Genomic DNA, 21204 nt, shown 5'->3' with positions numbered 1-21204 from the left:
CCGGTACAGGAGGATGTGGGAGAGGGGAGATGCAGTTTGTTTGGAAGACACAGGGCAGGGGGGGGCAATAAAAGCTAAGTTTATTACCTGAGCAGTGTCTCTAAAACATCCCTAAGACACCAGCCCATCAGCCAATGGAAAGAGCGAGCCCAGAAGAAGCCTTAACATCTGTTGTGGCAGGAGTGAGGGTACAAGTGAAGTCAATCCCTCTAGGGGTGAACCGGTGGCTCTGTTGCTCAGGATCTGCGCCTGTGGCTGGAAGGTTGCCGGTTCAAATCCCTTGGCCGGCAGAGGAATCCTACTCTGTAGGGCTCCTGAGCAAGACCCTTAACCCCAACTGCTCCAGGGGCGTTGTACAATGGCTGACCCTGCGCTCTGACCCCAAGCTTCTCTCCCTGTCTGTGTGTCTGTGTCTCATGGAGAGCAAGCTGGGGTCTGCAAAAAGACAAATTCCTAATGCAATGTACAGTATTCCTAATGAAATTGTATAGGGCCAATAAAGTGATGTTACGGTACACATAAATAAGGACTTTTGAACTACTATGTGCATCCTAGGAGTTGAAGTTGAAGCCCTCTGGGGAAGAGAGGGAGACCTGCAGTATGCATGGAGATTTGTGGGAGTTCACATCGGGACATTGGGCAGTTTTGCACCACAGCTGGCGAGTCGGGGGTCGGTGTGCCACAGCGATTCTACCCGAGAGAGAGGCTGATGGGACACAATCTCCAATCCCAAGCAGGGAAGGAGTCCTAAACCACACCAGCACTCCCAAGTTTGAAACGAGTTCCACTGAAGACGATGGAGCCAAAATGACACCTTTTTTTTTTCCTGTGCAGCCCTTAATGGGTCATGAGGCATTGCAATAAACTCCACAAGTGTGTTAAAACTGTGGCTGTGTTTTTGCTGGAAGGTGTGGTAGGGATAGTGACGAGCACAGCAATGTCTTATACGCTCACTGACAAAGCTGTTCAGAGCATGACCCGTGAGGACACGCCAAGAGGAATGAACTACAAACCAGACACATCTGTTCCAAGTTTTATTTAGATTTTTCATATATCAATCCATAGTGCATTCACTTGCTAGGAGTTCTAGGTCACCACGTTTAAAATATTTTGTTACTTTTGATCTCTGCACTCTGTTTTTTCCTACACAGTTAACGCGCGGTCTACTTCAGATTCGATATGGATTTCGTGTGGGAATGGCTTGTCGTCGCTGCTTCCTGTCCGAAGAGACGAGTCCGTGCTCTTTCCCTCGCCGTGACCGCCGCCTGGTTTTTTAAAAACTGGTCTGCGACGCTTCCCTTGGGAATTCAACACAATGAACTTTGGAGGTGAAAGGCACAATCCCAGCTCCCCTATTGGAACCCGGGTCTCTGGAAGCTAGTGCATTAACATTGATTGCGACCCACTACTGACTCCAAGACAGAACACTGCCCCCTGCAGGTGAACAGACAGAATACTAACTTCCCGTGCATGGCCTGACTAGAGCTCAGGTGTCCACAGTAAACACATAGTGCACTAACACTGCACACTGCTGCCTGCTGGGATTCTAAATGCCTAAATGTAGCATCTCTCAAAGAAAAATACTCACCAGGACATTTGGGTCACAGAGCTCTAGGTTGAAAGATGGTCATCACCATGTCTCCCTAACCACCCCTTCCCCCAAAATAAAGCTTTTATTAACTTCTTTGAGCACAAAACAAAACACTTTCACAGCCAAACAGTACTTTGAACAAATAAAGAAAACATTTTCCACATTTGTGCTTTTGTCTTTTTGCAGTGGCCTAACAACCAGAATGAAAGCTTAATCCTACTACACATCTAAGGAACTTTCCCCAGGAGGGATGATCACAGGAAACTTTCGATTCTTTCTTTCTTTGAACCAAAGCATCACGAAGGGCTGACCCTGTAAAGTTTTGAGGAGGGGAGAGGTGCTCAGCTCCAGCGAACTCTGCCTGGCCTGGCTGAGCACCCGTTCAGTCAGAATCGATGACAACAGCTACAGTAGTTGCCCTCATTTCTCCTTCACGCTGTCTGAGTTCTGCATATTTCAGATAACTTAGCCAACGGGTGCCCAGTTCTGGGTCTGGAGGGATCAGTGTGTCTGCAGGTTTTCCGTGTCTCTTCAAAGCAGCAGCACCTGAAGAGCTCAGAGCAGCTGACACGGACCCTGCAGGACCAGGACTGAACAGCCTGCAGACAGGCTGACCCTGCAGGACCAGGAACAGCCCTGACTTAGTCCCTACCCACGCTCCATCCACTGGGACAAACTGCGAAAAAAACACAACCTGGAGAGAAACAAAAATGGGCCCCAGCTCTCCTCAGGGTTAAGCATCTAAAGACATCAGCTTCCGTTAAGTGTTTCACAACAATATACACAAGACACGTCCACACACATCGGACTGCCTCACCACCACGGATCCAGCCCTCACCAGTGTCTTCCCCGGGCCTACATCACGAAGCCTGGCTGCCAACGGGGCAATACTTCTCTCAGCCCCCGCCAGCGAGGGGCGCACTGCCAGCGCCGCAGCACCCCCTGCACCCCTCTGCCAGGGCTCCACCCAGGACTGCCCCCCCGTGCCGATGGCGGGGCGAGATGCCCCCTGCTGAGAGACAGGTGGTGCTCTCGGCCTCAGCGTGCGGCCACCACCCGCGTTTCATAGAGGACGCATTGGGGGGCTCTGGCTCAGCTTCCCTGCGGCTTCCCCGCCGGGCGCCCTGGGTGCCACACCTCCTGAATCCTGAATTTCTCAAACGAGTCTCCGTAGTGACTGCTCGTAAATCACATGGCAAACTGTCGGACAGCAACGAGGCCAGAGCCCGGTGGGGGACGCACAGTAGCCTCGCACGGTGCTCTGAACCCCGTCAGTGAAAGCGCTGCTCAATGCTCTTCTACACACTTGGGTAACAGGTGAAGCTTCCTGCTTTCTTCACAACACATCAGCCACCGGCACCAACACCTGCACCAGGCTTTGCAAGCTACCCGATATTGCCATGCTTGATCTTCTGATCTTATTTCCTGACAGCAGTTTTTAAAGAGTAGTCTAGAATGAGCCTGTCTCAGTTTGAAACTGCTGGGTTAAAATCAGAAGGGGAGGCCAGGCCAGAGTTACATTCTGCTTTGCAGTTCACTGACACTTTTAATTACTAAGCTGATTTCTAAGGTCTAATTAACTTCACTTCAGCCACTGCATCTTCTTAATTTAAGCGCAGATTTATCTCCATCGATTGTAAAAAAAAGATCCCCCCCCCCCCCCAAATAAAGACGTTTAGAAGGTTATTGCTTTTCTCAAGAGAGATGATTCACTGGAAGGTCAATTCTAAACCCAACAACAACTCACAGAATGAAAAAAGTGAACAGAAGATAAAATTATACAAAACTTTGATTGCAGCCATTTGGGAAAAAAAACTTTCCTTTGTTCCTCACAACAGTCTTTCTTTTAAAAGCCTGACGAACACGCCTGGTTCAGCTTGTACTGAAGCTTTGTCTTGGCTTTTCTAATGTCAGTGCAATAAATGTCATTTTCTTCTTTAAGTCACATTTCTGTGTTCATATAAACTTTGCCTCCCCCTGTTTCCTTCTCTAAAGCAACATTTAACATCAATCACTCAGAAGCCAACTCTAAAGCCTGTCGCCAGGCCGCGTGAGTCATCCGAGCTATTGAGCGCGATGACAAACGGGCTGTAATGTTTAATTGCTGATTGCTGCGCTCATCTCGAGAACCAGCTTGCTCAGGACATGCTGATCCTTCAGCCCTGGGGGAGGGAGAGCACAAGCTGTGTGCTGCGTCTGGCAGGAGGGGGCGCTGTGACTGGCAGAGGGCTGGGAGCCAATCAGCACTAACGCTGAGAAAACCCTCCTCAGGCCAGCCATCTCCCTTCCTCTCCTTCACTCCCGATACAGAAACACTGCAGCTCAAAATCACGGCACTGAGGGCTGGCTGGAACAGACAGGCAACACAAGGGCCCCGTCTGTCCCCAGGGTGGGCAGAGCCCCTTCCTCCCTGCTGACCACACCCACAGACTTCACAACCGAAGTCTCCCCCGGAGTTCAGACTGCAGCCCAGGTGTCTCCAGACCGTAACGTCACCCCTCAACAGGCCAGCAAACACTTAAAAGACAACAGCCAGAGATCTCACTTATAACCACAGGGACCTGAGCACCATGTCCTCTAGACAAGACACTGACCAAACATTCGGAAGGGTTCAGACTGCTCGTCACTAATCTCTTTGACTTCCAGCTTTGCCTCATACAGACATATCACCTCTTCTGAACGTCTTGTACTCTCACCTCGAACCTGAATACTTGTTCTTTCGTGATTTAGGTTGTGCAGCTACATATGACGTCACTTTGCAAGTAATCGAGTAATTAACAGTCTTAAGGAACCGGTACAACGTCCCAGACAGCAGTCCGGTGTGCGAGGGCAGCGCTCGGCTATCACCTCTCCTCCGCCGAACCTGGACTCTGCTCGAATGGGCCCGGGGTCCGGGAGCTTCATCCTTGCTCCCTCAGGGCGGGTCCAGCTCCAGCCGGCACCGGGAGCAACACGTCACCTCTCTCCCCGCTCTGCGGGACAGGAACCTGGGCTCCCAGAGCTCCGGGGGCGTGAGGACACAACTCGTGGCTTCACAAGGGGCTTGTTGAACCCAGCCTGTTCACTAATCTGCACCACGGCACGGAGCCCAGCGGTCACGTCTGGACAGACGACCAGCAGACTCTCGCAGATACAAGCATTCCAGATCAATCTACCGCTTTTAGAGCTGCGGGCCCTGTTTTTCTTTCATATTTCATCAGCTCTTCTCTTTCTCCCCTTGAAAGAAGCAGACTGGAACAGACACGCCAGGCCTCTCGGCCTCAGGGTGCGGCCACCGCCCGCGTTTCACAGCGTTCAGGCACAGAGGCGCCCCTCTGCCACGACAGCCTGGGCCGACTCCTCCCGACCCCACCCAGGGGAGCCCGGACACGACCCAGGCTCGAACCCACAACATCTGGATCGGTGGGCTACCCTCTAGAAGTCATATACAGGAAAGGTGGGACACCTTTCTCACGAGCTGCAGGAGAGTAGTACAACCAAGAGACACGCAGAGAAGTAGCAAGAAAGAAAAAACACAGCGCTCCTGTCGCGATTCGTCAGGCGTGTGACAGTTCAACAACCACATTGTTTTTTTCTTGCTACTTTTCAGCTTGGAATGAACCTCTCCTCATTAATCTGCAGCCAACTGACGCTTCCCACTCAATTTACTCGGGACTAAGAGGAAATAGCTATGAAGAGAGTGTGTATCCTCTCCATTTCGGCATCATAGTGCGCTGTTAACAGTCTTTCTGTCGGACATTCTCCGTCTCAGAAAAACGGCTTGTGGACAGCCTGCTCACAAGGGGGGAAGATGATTGGTGTCGCACAAGAGCCCGGAACATCCCTAAGCACAGCACCAAAATAACTCCCCGGCCCAGGCCGATGCAGAAACGTCAGTTTAGGATGGCTCGTGATCTAACTGTGCCCACGGAGCGCCACGCCCGCTCAGGCTGCCCAGCTGGCACCAGGTGGAGAGGGGCAGACGGTGTTACAGAACTCAGAAACAACTTAGATACACTAAATAGCCCTTGAATTAAACACTGTCCAGAGATGAAAGCTCACTGATTTTTGTTTCCAACGTTTAGAAAAAACTCAAAATTAAAACAAAAAGCATTCTGTTTTTGTGTTCCTCCTCGTGGGGGGGGGGGGGAAAGTTTTAACACGTTGGAGTAAATCGCTGGATGAACACACACCCCTCCCCCGGTCTGCCGCCAGGGGCTCCGAATAGGGGTGGCTTCACGCCGTCCAGCAGGGGGCGCCGGCGGGACGGGGTGATGAAATCTCAGTCTGGCTCCTGCCACTGGCGGGACGAACCTTTGGGGAAACAGCCTGTTCCTTCCCCCTCTCTGCGGCGTTGCGGCCGATACCCCGCTGTGCCTGGTCCTGCAGACCCCTGGGAAGAAACAACGACAGCGCCCCTACTCCTGGGCCACCCTGCCGGAAATCACAGCTTCCGTACAGACGATCCTCCTCTCCTTGTACTGAAGAGTATGTGATGTCCCGTATTATCATTTTCTTCTTATTGTGTTATTATTTCATTGTCTCTTTCAGCTCTGCAGGCGTCTCATGTATCTGCCTGGCACCGAATCCGTGGCGGGAAGGTTGGCGTGGCGTGGCGTGGCGTGGTGTGCCAGGGTCCTGGCACAACAGGAAACAGTTTGCAGGTCAGGGGCTGGCGGAAGGGAGGGGTGTAGGGGGCGGGGGGCAGGTGGGGTTGGGAAGGCTGTGGGTCACGGGGGTCGCTAGCCCATGGCTTCGCTGCCACTCTTCTGCTCTCGCGGGGTGCTCTTGCTCATCTTCATCTCCGTCAGCTGGATGTACCTCAGCACGTTGGTGTCTGCAGAGGACAGGGAAGACAGGGAGCCAAGTTCAGGGAGGGCACCACGCATTCAGCTCAATTCAGCCCTCGGGTGGCTGTCCTGAAAAAACGTGCTGAAGAAGACCGAGCCTGGAGAGCACCAAGCCCATGCTCTGCCACCTGTGCCAGCTCTCCCAGCTCAAGCGGTCTATCTCCCCACAATGTCCCTGCGACACACGGGCAGGATTCAGCTCTCAAGAGGAACAGGTCAGCTCTGGATTCTTGTTTACAGACGAAACGCACCGACCTTGCTGACCACCCATTTCTGATGGGAGATCTGGGGTGTAATTGAGCTACTGAGTCATTTTTCTGCTGTCTGCAGCATGTTGGACTCGCTCAGCTTTCCATTAGGATTGTCACTGTTTGCATTCCCCCCCCCACACACACACACTGGGTGATTCTCTCTAATTACAGAATAAAGCACAGCCCAGCAAAAGGAGCCCTTGCCTCTACAGCACCCCTGCGAGCCAAGGAGAGGTAATTACAGGTGCACTTGCCTGTGGGCTCGCGGCACGCGGCCTCTTTCAGGTAGTGCAGGGCGCTCTTGTAGTCGCCCAGGTGGTAGAAGGCTATGCCGGCGCGGTACATGGCTTTGAAGTTGTCCTCCTGCTTGCTCAGCACCTTCAGACAGTACTCCTTCACTCGCTCGTAGTTCACCAGCTCTGACTGCAGCAGGCAGGCTAGGGAGAGAGGGACAGACAAAGACACAGGGAGTCACAGTGTCAGCTGTTCAGCCGATTCTGTTATTCTGCACCAGTGGTGGAATAAGGCACAAATCCAAAGACACAAAAAATGCCACTTTAAGTGTTTTTCACTCAGTTTGATCAATCAAGCAGAGCGGACAGACAAATGGACGAATGGCCTCTGGGATCCGTTCCTTCGATCTGTGAGAAGACTTTGCGAGGAGCCCTCTGAGCTCACAGGCTGCGGCAGTTTCAGTCCAGCACCTCCGGGCTTTCCTTGTGCCCGTGTCAGCTGGAACATGCGCACTCACACGAGACCCAGACTAAACCGACCCTTTGCAACGTTCTGCCAGCAGCTGCTGCTGCTCCTGCAGTCGTGATCAGCCCCCTGAGCCACTCCAGCTAACGCCCTGAGCAGCTGTCCCACAGGGCAGGTCTGCGAGGGAGGGAGGAGGGAGGTCTGCTGAGCAGGCTCCCATGCCTACAAGAGTACAAGCGATCAACGTGCTTCCAGCCTAATCACGTTTCAATCTACCCGGAAATATTTTAAATTAAATACTGTTGACCATCAGATAGATAGATAATACTTTATTAATCCCGTAGGGAAATTGATGATCTACCATGGCTGAGTACACTGCTGAAGAACAAGCCCGGAAACACCAACCCCATGTGGCAGCTAGTCATTCTCCTGAGGACCTGCCCGTCCAGTCTGTTCCCTGTGCCACGCTAGCCTCCGAATCTCCTTTCAAACAGATTTCTGAAAGACTTACAGCATGAAACAGGGATCGACTAAGGGAAGCGATTTGACACAGCCCGATGCCTCGGACTCTGGCGGTCCGTGCTCTCATGAGCTGGCAGAGGCTCCAGAAGCCCAGCTCTTGAGATCACACGCCAGTGCCTGCGCTGTCACTGCCCGGGTGCAAGCAGTGTTCATCATCAGTCTTGGTGCTGCGTGTTTGTTTGTGCTGTGGAGGTGGTGAAACACTCCGATACCTCTCCTCTCCTCCCCAGGCAAGGTGCCGGTGGATTCCTCCTGCTCCCACCCTTGCCTGTTATCCTTGTTCTGTTCTTCAGTGTTTGTTTTCCCCTGCCAGCTGCCTGAGCAGACTCCCTAAACAAGTGGACTGTAAAGTTGTAACTTGACTTTAAACCTGAAACTTTATCATCCTTATTGATCGCTTCCTTACCTTGTCCTGATGATTCAGCATGAACACCTGTTATGCTTACTGGAGGACATAATAATGAGTAACTAAATTAATACTGCACAGTGGACAATGGGCTTCAGAGCGTTGCGCGCCACTGATCTGCTTCCCCTACAGCTCCTGCCCCTCCCTTGAGTGATGGAAAACCAGCCTGACACCGGGGTTCACAGAACAGGACCGGCCTAGTTAAGAGATACCGTGGCTCAGCGGGGGTGGTGTCCTGCTGTGGGCTGGAACGGAAAAGATCAGTGCAGAAGCCAGGAATTTGCTGCCCCCTGGCAGACAACCTCTTCTTCTCTCAGTGAAAGGACTGAGTGAGAAACTGCGGCACCTGCCTGTCTGTTCTTACAGCTACAGCCTTTCAGCAGCACAGGAGACTCTTTCTGCCCCGGCGCGCTCTTTCACCGCCAGGGAAGAAACCCCTTTGTTTTCGGGGTGAAAGGGGAACCAGTAGTCGCGGAATCGCTGGCGGCCTGTCAAGGTGAGCGACTCGGTGTGCAGCCCGGTTTCACAGAGCTGATTTTTACGACGTTACAGTGATCCACTCCATCTCCCCCTCTCTGCCTCCCTCCTCCCGGACGTGCAGATAATTCTCCGAACAACGTGAGTCACCGCTGACTCGCCGGGAGGGACAGTGACTCACTGGCACAGGCCAGGTCCCAGGAGTGTGGCGAGTAGACGTGCTTCACCGACTCCAGCCCCGGACAGTCTCTGTGCCCGGACGGGCCGCAGTGCCAGGGATCACGGCCACTACTCTCTGCCACGCACAGCACACACCTCTTATTTTCTGGGCTTCACATTTGGCACCCCCACTTATTTTTTATTTTTGGAACCCCCCCCCAATCCCCCACACCAGTATTGGAAGGGTGCAGGCCTGCACATCTCCGTGTGAAACCCGCCTCCTGCCAGCCGAGCTGACACCCACTGGAACAGGGACAGACTGGAGCAGGAGCCCCACGAGTGGCTACTGAAATAACAACGAGGGTGTGCAAGCACCGCAGCATAAAAGCACTCTCAGATTCCCCACCGATACAGGCAGAAGGCTTTGGAACGGGTACCTGCTGCTCAGTGTTGAGTTCAGAAGCTGTTTCTACATCAGCAGTTTCTTTGAGAAAGTGTGGGATAAAAGCAGTGCACTGTCATACATCAGGCATGTTAGGCATGCAAGAAATCCCCCTCTGTTCTTCCGGTTTGAACTGCTGCTAGTGCTGATAAGCTGTGGAGAAGAATGTGTGAAGCATTTTCTGCTTTGATGACTTATTTCAGAAATGTTGCCTATTTATGCTGTTTCTGCACACCCTTTTGTCCAGGGGCTGTCGCAGACGTCCTGCGCTGCGAGATGTCCAATTTGCCTGCCAGCAGGCACCACAGTGGTCTCCTTTGTCCGTTTCTGAACTGGAGGAGTGACGCAGCTCTCAGCAGCCGCAGCACCGCAAACTTGCAGGCACCCACCCAGCCACAGGGGGGAGCTATTGCATCACCAAAAGCAGGCACTAAAGTCACGAGTAGGGGCCACGCAGCAGCCTTGTCAAACAGGAGGGCAGCACATGTCCTGCTATTGAGGGAGGGCATTCGTTGCACTGAATGCTGAAGCACAGACCAGATGGAACGAGTGGAAATGCCATTAAATTGCATTTAAAACTCAAGGAACGTCTATACACAATGGGTGGTGGGAGTATGGAACAAGCTGTTGAAGCTTGTTGGCTTCTTTCAAAAGAATGACGGATGAGGTCCTGGGATCAATTAACTACTTATAACCACATAGGCCAGATGAGCTGAATGGCTCTTCTCAGTTGTCACCTCCCACGTTCCTATCCTACTGTAATAGTCAGGGTACAGTTCCAGAGTAAACTATCAGCTGGTACCTTTCTTTACAGAAGACATATCTGCATTGTCCTCTGGTCATTGCTATCCCTCTGATCATAATTGCTTAATTGAACAGATTAATGAAAAAGTGAAATCACCTGTTTAGGTTTTAACTGCTCATTGAAAAGCACCCATGAAACCCAGGCATGCATGAGGGCAGCTCGCGCAGGATGGGTCTTGTGGGTTTCCTGGCTTGCACAAACAGCAGAATAAAAAAGCTCCTAGTGTAAAGTCTCCCTCGAAGCGACCGGGCAGCTGAGTGCACGCACAGGTGATGAGTCTGAAGCTGTAATGCACAAAAGGCCATTAGGATGAAATGGCAGAAAACTACAGGGCTGGGTGGCTTTCTCGTCCCGTGAGCTCAGCTGAAGCGAGCCCCAGCCCCCCATCTGGATTCAAGAGCTAAAGGAGTCTGAGGAGCCTTCCATTAGGGCAGAGTGCTAATGGGCCCCCTGTCTGCTGCAAATGCGGATCTCAATTTAATAAAAGTGCATAATGGCTGTGCTTGGGCATTTAATGAGTGAGCATTCTGCTCGTCCTGTCTCGCCGCGTCTGAGCAGGAGAGGATTTCAACGGAGAAAAACAAGACTGCTGACATCAGTAACTGAAATGTTGGCATTAGCAGCCTGAAGGCTCTAACACAAATTAGCTGACACTCGAAAGGAAATCGAACGTTTTTCTCCCCAGCTTTCACACCTCTAGTTGCTCCTCTCCCTTTCCTCCCAAGAATCCGGGGGGCTCCGCGGGAATATGGTACTGGCTACGAGCTTCCCCCAGTGACTTCCTGAAAAAATTCGGCACCAGAATGGTCACTTTCGAGGTGGAAGCACAGTGCAAGAGACAAGAGGGGGAAACTCCAGTCCAGACCTGGGCTCTCCTCCTTTCAGAAGCGTTTCAGCAAAGCCGGCAGAGACTCCATCTGGGATTTCAAGCACAGTCCTCGCTGGCTGTGACGACCCGTGACCATCGCTCGTTAATTAGATCGCGGAGAGCTGGATTACAAACACCCACCTGCCCCGCGCACACTCCATCACTCTGCCCCTCTAATTGGGGGCGAGGAGTAGTTTACGTTGACGGGCCCTTCCCTGAGCCTGCATGATTTCTCATTTCTTTGCTGAAATGAACAGATTTCCACAGCAGTCTCGCACCTCCCAAATCCCCATCAATCACAATAAAAGCCGGAGAGTATAAAACCGCCGCTCAAATTAACAATATCCAGGGAGTCTTCACCTTCTTTGGAAACCGGAATTCACTCGCTCACTGCTCGCCAGCTAAATGATCCCAGAATCCCATCCACCCCTGACTTGAAGAATCCCAGAAATGGGCTTTGTTGCAGCCTAGCTGGGCATTGTTCTGGACTCCTGCTACTCTTTGTGTAAACACGTGACTTCATTTCTCCATCCACAGCACTACCTCTTGAACCTCTGACATTGAGTTTTTAACAACTTAATCTGCCTCTCTGCTGCTGTAAAACAGGTAACTCAAGCTGCTCCAGAATTTGCTCATGCGCATATTTGACAATTTCCAGAACAGAGGAACCTACTGTATACCTGTATCCTGGCGAACATCTTTATCGGCCCCGACATAAATATGTCAGATAAATGCAAACAGCTGTGAAGCTTAAGATGTGTTTAATACATTGTCTTTCTCGCCCTCTTAATGGCAAGTGATCCACTCCAGCACAAACGCACAGCAGAGTCCAGAGAGTTCAGGTCTGGGATCATTCGCTTTCTTTGCTGTCGATCAGATCCATTCCCTTGAAGAACCTTGCTCCAACCAGCACCTTAATTGCTTAATTGCATAACAGATGATTATTATAAAAGTTATTCACTTAGAGTGAGCTGTAAGAGTCTAAGTGGCCCAGTATAGTGCAATAGTTTTTAAACAGTTTGCAATCATTAATATTGAACAAGCCCTCTTACTACTCCCCCAGAAATCAATATGCAGCAGGATGCCCATTTACACATATTTGGAAAGAAATGGAGTAATTCTATCATGTCACTTAGAAAGCAAAACACTATCTCTAGATCATCACTAAATGTTTTAGTTTCAAAAAGTCATAAAATATTTATAAAATCACTCCACCCCCCCGGAACCCTTAGCACACTTATTGAAGATGATCAGCGTATATTCTTTTATTATGAGTGTTTTCATTTATTTATGAGATGTTGTGCTCTGCCAACCCATCTGTTGTTAAAATCCTTTCTGAGTATCTGTGAACTGTGGAAAAGGCCACTAGCTGACTCAGACAGGTGCGTTTGTTAAATAGATCATCACGCAAGAGCTGGATGTTTTCAAAGCCCATATTAAAGGTGGGCCAGGCTGGCAGGACAGGGGACTCCCACACTGCCTCGCCACACTGACCACAGCTGGACAGTGCTGCTGTGACCATCGCAGTTCCACGCGGGCTCGTGCCCTCGCCGCTACACCCCGCCGGTTCGTCCCGCAACACCTGGGCGCGAACCCAGGTCTCTGGCCTAACGCAACAGGGAACCAGCTGAGTGAGCTAAAGGAGACCTCCCTCCCCCAGCCCAGGCGGCTGAGGTCCCTGCTACGCGCAGGGAGGGCGATGACGTCACCAAACGTGCTCCGCTACACCGCCATGGCAGCTGGACTTTGTAAAGACCTTGTTGTTGCACAGAAACATCGCTCTTGACTCGGAAAGGCTGTGTGTTGCCAGGCGACTCCTGCACAATTACTGGGATGAATCCTGCAGCTTCAATTCTGACTGTTGCATCTAGAATCGGCGTCCTCCCGCCACGCTCCTGGTTTGGGAATCGTGCCGCTGGAAGATGAGGGAGAGGGCCGTCGAGTCAGGAAGCATCAAAACTAAAGCACGGAGACAATCTGAAGACGGAACAGCCGCACAGCTTTTCACAGGGGTGCAGGTTTGAGCTGCTGCCCTGCCACGGGAGACATGCCCCCTCTGCTGAGGCTCGATTGGGAAAAGACACAAATCTAAACACTGCAACTCCCTGCCACCCAGCACCAGTTGTAATACAAAGCAGAAAAAAACTCCAGTCAGTCCCCATTAATCCAGACAGGGAATCTTTCAGACTCAAGTCCTTGTCCTCTGATTTTGTATCCTTCCCTGAACAAAACTGCTCTTCTGTCAGCAGGCGTACCCCCAGCGAGCAGAGTTTTATCTCCAGCAATCCATCCCACTAACGTAATCTTACCTAACCGATCCACCCAGCTCTACGGCAGGGCAGACAACACAGACTCAGCCTTCAGTCCCTGCACACCCAAGAGAAGCCACACAGCCTTCTGTCAGCTGACTGGGCTGCAGAAGCTGAGCATTCAAACCCTGTTTGAGCTCCACAAAATACCAAGACATGGTCATGAACAGGTCAGTTAGCTAATTGGCTTTTCCTGGGGGCAGTCAGTGTAAGCACATCTACAGATTTGCACACACATCACTATACTGAGCTTGTGTTCTTCTCCTGAAGTCCACTGGATTTAAAGGAATAAAACATTGGCATGTATTTTAACAGCAGAATATCAAAGTAAACTAAATGTTCAGACTGGCACATTTACACAGAACTTCAAGGAAATCATTCGAAATTCTGTAAGACTATGAGAAAGGTCTACATACAGAAGAGAGTGGGCCATTCCATTCAGTCCATCTTGCTATTTACGTAGCTTAGTAGCTAATTGAATCTAAAATATCTTCCAGCCTCAACTACCTGGCTCTGTAGCCTGTTCCAGACACCCACTGCTCTTGTAGAAAAGAAGTGTTATCTATTCTCTATCCGAAATGAATTTCCTTAATGTTTCCAGCTGTGAAACTATGGAGTCTGTTCCTTGGTTTAAAACAATCTAAACCCTAAGGATTTTGTCTACTTGGACCTCACACTCTCCTCTGTTCTAAACTGAAGAGCTTTAGCTGCCTCAACCTGTCCGTCTAGGACAGTCCCCAAAGTCTAAGGCAATAATAATCTTCCTCTGATCTAATATTAGGGTGACTACAACAGGACACAATATTCTAGAGGTTACGCCCCTTGAGACCACACGCGCCTTCCTGTTCGTCAGCCAGCTCTCAAGCCAGGTACTTGCATCTCCTTGGATTCCTCCATCTTTCACTGAGAATCAACCTGTTATGAAGTGACGTGTCAAACACATTCTGGAAATCTAAACATATCGTGTCACACGTGTTTGTGTTATCTAATGTCTGGAATTAGTTTGAGCAAGTTAGTTTCAGAAGACCTTCCCTTTCTAACCCCACGCTGGCCGACTCCTGGAACACCCTTGTTTCTCCCAGGAAGTAGCACAACTGAAATGCCACCGACTGCACAGATTTCTGGGTAACAGGGCTCAGCCATCAGAAGATCCCACCAGTGTGTGTTTTAGTCTGACTTTACAATGGCCTTGCTCCAGTCTAACTCAACACACCCGCCCCCCCTGCTGGAGTCTAACTCAACACTCCTGAACACCCCTGCCACCTCTGCGCGCGTCTACCTGAACACCCCTGCGCGCGTCTACCTGAACACCCCTGCCACCCCTGCGCGCGTCCACCTGAACACTCTTGCCACCCCTGCGTGTGTCCAACTCAACACTCCTGCCACCCCTGCGCGCGTCCAACTCAACACTCTTGACGATTTCCACAGGAGAACTTCCTGCCTCCCCTTCACAGACGCTCCCAGCAGGCGGCAGGGCCGTCACCAAGCACAGCGAGCCCGGCAGTGGGGAGCCAGCACCGCGCCACTCCTGTGCCAGGGCTGGGCTGGGCTGCTGATGCCCACAGGAACAGGAGCACAACGGTACAAACAGAATCATCGCGCCGCCTGTCCCCCGGGCCTCCTCGGCGCTGCTGGGATACGCCAGCTCCCTGCTGCAGGAGATGGAGCTCAGCTCAAGCAGTGCTCATCTCGTCCGAGCACCGTTTCGCCCACAGTCTTCCCAAGCTCCTGCCCTCGTACCCCCTGGTTTGGCAGCAGAGGGCGACGCCCTCGGCACTTCATTTCTTACCGATCGGTAATTGGTATTCGGTGTGCACAATCCCGGAAGGATGAGTAGACCAACCCAGATACTAAATAGATTTACAGATATTTATACAGACACATGCTTAAATACATTTGAAAAAATATCAGTGTGCTAGAATCCGCCGGCCGGCCGGTGACATTTTCTCTCAGATCGCGATCCTTCTCGCTCAACTCCACATTAATCACGGGTCAGCGGGATTCTTCACCTCGCCAGCGGAAACGAAGCCGCCCTGCCTTTCCTGGCTGGCAGGGTCCGATTTCCTGCTCTCCCCTGCCTCTGCCGGTTCCCCCAAACCCTGCTGGGACCCCGGCTCGCCAGGAGCAGAGCAAAAACGTGCCAAAAAAAAAGACAAACGACAGACTGCAGCGCCTGAGAGGGGGCCTGCGAGGCTCTGTCCTCTCTCCCAGCTCCCTGAGCCTGCTGCGTCGGACCCGGCCTGCTGCCTGTGAACCGCAAGCTCATTCTGGGACGCTACACCGCAGCAAACGTTGCGCATCAAAGTCCAGCTGGGACAGATTTTGCTCACAAACTCAATACACGGACCCCCATCGCAGCCCGGGTGATCAGTGCTCCTGCAGAACTTCCGGAGCGCTCCCAAGTGTGGAACTGTCCTGCGCTACTGAGCGAGACGCTCGTTACCTGAAAACACAGCCCAAGGGCTCCTTCCTGTCCTCGACTGACACTAAGTGCTGCAGTACAAGGCGCAGTGACAGCAGCTCCTCCATCTCCAAACTAATGTCACTGACGCCAACAGCCAAAGCAACCCGCAGGCGCACTGGCCTTAATATCCCAGCTCTGTGCCGCACACCCTGGGTGAAACTACACTGAACTGCTTTAGGATATTGTTAGTGAGCTGTATGACACAGAGACTGACCAGAACGCAGCAGGAGCCTGGGGGGATGTCTTGAACTCGGAGGAACACTGCCAGGTACCAGCAGGGCTCCTGCAGGGTAGAACTGCCACTCCTTAGCTGTTTACAAGTCAGCCATGCAGCTACTGTAGAGACTGTGTAAGAGAAAGATTGGGAATCCTGTGTATGACAGGAGGCCTAGGAGGTGGTCTTGTTTTTCTCAGCAACACACAGCACAGAGCACAACTCTCCCAGTGAGCCTTCTCCTAATGTCTCGTGAAGTCCATCGGCAGGAACCCATTCGGAGCACCATGCCTGATCGTGCCTAGAGCAGCCCTGGCCGTGCCCTGGGTGGGTGGAGGTTGGTGTGGCCACTGAGGTCAGGAACTCTTTACCTCCAAAGCCGACGTGGTTGTAATCAGAGCAGCGAGTGTGCGTGATCAGTGTGAGGCTGGTCAATTGGAACAGTGGAGTTGGAACCTGCAGCACCTCCAGGTGATTGAGCGGCTCAGTAGGCGCCACCCAGTTGGCACCTGCCGGCCCATTCCATGTGCAGAAGGTACCCCCTGCCCCTATCCCACGGTCTGATTATAAACAGATCGGGTGTAGCTAAGGGGGCTGTGTCCGCAACAGCTAATGGCTTTCCTCTTGCTCTTTTTACACACCGACGGGGCCAGGACATGCCAGCTGGTAAACGTTTCACTCCGCCCATGCGAAAAGTGAACAAACAATAACCAGTAGGCTGAAGGAACAACAAGATGCACATCAGTAATTCTCATTTCCTGCAGCCCTGCGGTTTCACACAGCTTGATCCTTTCCCACAGGCCTGCTGGCAGCTCTGGGACTCCTGATGTGCACTTCTGGAAATAAAACAGGGCCATCACACACGCATACCATCCAAGTGCAGGACCTTTTCTTTCAAACATGCAGAATTTGCAAGAACATATTTCATGAATATGCATCCCATCTCAAGTCAACTACAGAGCAATCCTGTCCATTAACTGTTATGCCCATTAAGAGCTTCTATTTCACCCATACCCCGCAGTTAATGCAAACAAAAGGGCTAGTTTATATTCTACAATCAAGGGCAACCTTTGTGCATGTATGTTAAATCCCCTCAAGGCATTCCCTGCAAAGATACTGCTCCTTCTCCAAACTAACTCCTTCACGCTGCACCTACACTGACACCTGCAGGTCGGCGTCAGCACTGCGCTGAACTGCACAGGCCTCTTTCATGGTCTCACGGCGCATCCTGGTGCGAGGATCTCCTCGCGCGGTCCTGCTGTTGCTCTGCTACACGCTTCATTCTGGCCCTCGCACTTTGGGTCGGGTGATGTAACACTAGCTCCTGCAACATCAGCTGTTGCCCGTCGAAGACACATGACAGTCGGCTACGAAAATGTCCGGCCTTTGTGCAGAAGCCGTGATTACTACACGGACGTGGCCTGAGAACAGAGGCGTCCTTCGAGTGAGCAACTCGGTAATTCCGTGCAGAAGCAGCAGCGGCAAACTTCACCAGCACTTTCTCGGTTGCCCGTTCTAGTCTAGAAATCAGCAGCAGGTACTGAGGGGGACGTGTCGATCGGCTCTCCGCGAGTCTGTACACACGGAGTGACTGCTGGCGCGCCTGCTTCTGCGGTACAATTTGCAAAACGGCCCGTGAGCGGAAAAACCCGGTAAGTTTCTGTACAGCGCGCTGCCCCCGTCAGGGTGCCAGGTTTCATGAGCACAAGCGCCCGAGCGCCTGCCCAGCGGCAGCACCAGCGCTTCAGACTTCACACCTCCGCCCGGCTGAACTTGAAGCGTGAGGAGGAGGAGAATCCTGGAGACGTCACTTAAAACAGGTGGAAAGACATCGTTTCACACTGGTCCCGATCGCAATCAGAAGCGCGCTACGAGCACCGAGCATGAGAAAGTTCGTTTTCTTTGTCATGACGGTACACGAAACCCCTCTCGCGCTCGGAGCTGTAACTGCAGGGCTGATTTCGCTACCCTGCCCTGCTGTGATTTTTCGTTTCCTCCCCCCGCCCCCGCAAATGACTACACCGCCACCGGCCTGCGGTGGGCTGCCGTTCCCGCCGCCGCTACCCGCTCCGGACTCACCGGTGAGGCTGTCGTAACAGTCCATCTCCGTGCTCTCCACCAGCCGCCGCTGCTCCTCGCTCAGGCTGGCGCTGGTGCGGCCCAGCAGGTTCACCTCGGAGCCGGCGGTGCCTTCTTCGTGGACCCCCTTGAGCTGCAGCAGCGAGCGGTGGTACTTCCCGATCGCCTCCCGGAATTTCTTCTCCTTGTAGCAGCGGTTGCCCTCCACCTTAAACTCCACGGCCTTCTGGATTTTGGACTCCATATCCGCATTGGCACGGTAGCCCCCCGCGCCGTCCCCGCCCGCGGCCGCCGCCAGGCTCCTGCCGCCTGCCTCCGGGTAGCTCTTCAGACTCTTGATCGGACGCTGGTTGGCTTCCATGTCTGCTAGCGAGATCGATAGGCCATGCTTCGTAAACCCCGAACGCCTGTTTTCTCTGTATGGTCTGGAGCAGCGTGCTGTGCATAAAGGACGCGAGGCGGCACGGGCTGAAATTCGGAATAGCAATTAAAAAAAAAAACAGGTTACAAAAATCGTCTTATTAAAAAAAGTGAACGCCCCCCCCCCCCTCCCTCCCCTATTTCTGTTGTGACTTGGCGTCGTTACGTCCTTTGTCCTTCAATCCGCTCAGCCGCTGCGGCTGGCTGGCTGGCTGGTCGGTCGGTCTCCCCCCCGGAGGCTGGGAGGATGCGGGAGGACGGTCGGGGTTGCGCGCTCGCTCTCCGGCTCCGACTCTCAGCTTCAGCACCACAGACAGCGGCTGATGCTGCCCGCGCTGCATTGTGGGAGCCGGGGGAGCGGGGGGCCACTGCATCACGGGCGCGGCGCGGCGCTTCGCCCTTCCTTCCGCGAAAGGAGGCACCGCGGGGCGGACAGGCGCCCGTGGACCGTGTCACCGCTCTCTTACCTGGCGTGTGCGTGTTGGGTTGCTGCCGAACGAGACGGGGCTGCCGCACGCCTCATATAACCAACCAGCTTCTGGCATAAACCACGAACTGATTTTTGTCTTTATTTAAAAAAAAAAGTTTTAACTGTCGGTTTCGTTTGCAAACGGCCTCTCTCCCTCACCCTCACGCAAAGCTGAGAGCGTACTGTTAACAGCCCGTCTCAGGCTCGAGTCTGAAACGGGTTGTTGACGGAACCGCGGGCCGGGTGGGGTGAGAGGAGAGGGCTGTGCGGAGGCCCGCTGGGGGAGCCTCGGGTTCGAAGGACCGGGACGCGACCCCCTTCAGGTGGGACGTATCCTCCGGTACACGGCTCAGCGAGCAGCACAAAACTGAAAGCACGTGTTTACAAGGAAACTCCGCCGTTTCGGCGACGCTCAACAGCCCGACCCATTAGAAGTGAAACCCATTTTGCCTTCACATCAAGAGGATATTATTCCAAGCATTGGTGCACCAAGCAAAGACCCAGCTAGTCTCAGTTTTATTTAATATGATCGATTTATATGACATAAAAGGATTTTAACTTTTTTTGCTTACTGAGAAATCTTAGCAAGATGCAAGTAGCTTTCTGATACTCTCGTTAATTCATTGTAACTAAGATTTCACAGGTGAGTGCTGGCACTATACCCAAGAAACCCACCATACATACTGTACACATACAGTCACAGTAAGGAGTCCAGCAGACACCCTGGCTACTTTCAAGAAACAGCTGGATGAGATCTTGATGTTCAGCTAGTTACTGACATCTAGTCTTGTAACCCTTCTCATAACCAGACAGCCCTGCTGCAGACACACTGACCCTGCAGGACCAGGACCGGCCAGCCCTGCTGCAGACACACTGACCCTGCAGGACCAGTTGGCCAGCCCTGCTGCAGACACACTGACCCTGCAGGACCAGGACCGGCCAGCCCTGCTGCAGACACACTGACCCGTCAGGACCAGGACCGGTCAGCCCTGCTGCAGACACACTGACCCGTCAGGACCAGGACCGGCCAGCCCTGCTGCAGAAACACTGACCCTGCAGGACCAGGACTGGCCAGCCCTGCTGCAGATCATGTAGCCTGAATATGCATCATGCATCCCGAGTCATCATGGGTAAACAGCTAGATCTCATGGCACCCCTTCGAGTCTTGAGTTCAGGGTCCGGTTTGAGACTTCTCCTGAACCTCATTCCATTTACCCCAGAACACGAGAGTGGGTACAAACTTAGAGAAGAGCTTTCGGCCTGTCTGATGCCGAGTAATGACATTCTAGGAGCTGGGTGGAACTCAGTGGGGGAAACTCCATTTCCGCTCCTGGCCCCTTGCTCAAGTGAACAGCGAGCACAAGCCCCTTGCTGGACTGAAAGCAGGAAATCCTCCATGTTCGAGGGGAGAGGCCCCAGGAACTCAAGAAGAGCAGAGCACAGTCAAGACCCTTGGAGTACAGCAAATACCCAGGCTGAAATCCAAGCTTGCAGAGTTAAAAATAAACTCTCTCTGGCTAAATTTAGAGGACGTGATCACTTCCCACACCAAGCGCCAAGGAGGAGGAATCACCTACTGGGAAATGCGAGAGGTGTTGCTGTGAAGTGAGAAGGAGAGGGAGGCCTGACGCAGCACATTTTCCTTTTCATTCTTTCATTTTCTTCCCTCTCCCAACACGACTAGTTTTGTTCGCAATGACAACATTGAGAGCCTAAAGCAGGGCTCCCCAAGCCCTTGACTGGAGGGCTGGTGTATCTGTGGGGTGATGAAGCAGCTCATGACTGGCTTCACTGGAGCAAACTGTTTAAGAGCTACTGCTGCTTTACAGAGGCACTGAAAACCTGCTGCAGAAGCCCAGACCCTCCAGGACCTGAAACAGGCATCCTTGGCCTAAACTGTCAACAATAACAACACAAAACCTGTGCTGCCCCAAGAAAGCAGAACTGCCCATCCCTGCTCTGCTCCAGCCTAAAAGCTTACTCAGCCAGTAAGGAGAACACACAGTGAATGAAGATGTATACAAACAAAAACAAGCTCTGATCATACACTTTGAAATATTAAAACTGACTGTGAATCTGACAATTATTGTTCTCTTTATTCTTCAAAGAGGCAATTGCAGCACATTCTGCAAGAACCCTGCAGTCCGACTGTCATCTTCCTGCGCCTTTGAGTTGCAGGAGAATTTGCTCCAGGCTGTGA

At 52.4% G+C, this 21204-nt stretch overlaps 1 protein-coding gene across 1 annotated transcript; it reads right to left on the bottom strand.

Moving 5' to 3' along the window:
* Window positions 1-1021: 1021 nt before the first annotated feature.
* Window positions 1022-20061, bottom strand: ttc9b (tetratricopeptide repeat domain 9B). Its single transcript, XM_088627579.1, has 3 exons — window positions 18116-20061; window positions 6926-7108; window positions 1022-6407 (listed from the first exon to the last, which is right to left on the bottom strand). The coding sequence occupies exons 1-3, from the start codon at window positions 18474-18476 to the stop codon at window positions 6313-6315; spliced, it is 639 nt and encodes a 212-aa protein (XP_088483705.1). The 5' UTR covers window positions 18477-20061; the 3' UTR covers window positions 1022-6312.
* Window positions 20062-21204: the final 1143 nt, after the last annotated feature.

The sequence above is a fragment of the Lepisosteus platostomus genome, chromosome 4 (genome assembly GCF_059453375.1).
Source record: "Lepisosteus platostomus isolate fLepPlt1 chromosome 4, fLepPlt1.hap1, whole genome shotgun sequence".
Classification (NCBI taxonomy): Eukaryota; Metazoa; Chordata; class Actinopteri; order Semionotiformes; family Lepisosteidae; genus Lepisosteus; species Lepisosteus platostomus.
This window is presented reverse-complemented; position numbering and strand designations above follow the sequence as displayed.

Coding starts and splice junctions, on each gene's coding strand:
- ttc9b (XM_088627579.1), bottom strand. CDS start 18,476: ATGGAAGCCAACCAGCGTCCGATCAAGAGTCTGAAGAGCTACCCGGAG. Junction 7,109..18,115: donor CTGTTACGACAGCCTCACCG/GTGAGTCCGGAG, acceptor CTCTCTCCCTAG/CCTGCCTGCTGCAGTCAGAG. Junction 6,408..6,925: donor CGCGTGCCGCGAGCCCACAG/GCAAGTGCACCT, acceptor TGTCCTCTGCAG/ACACCAACGTGCTGAGGTAC.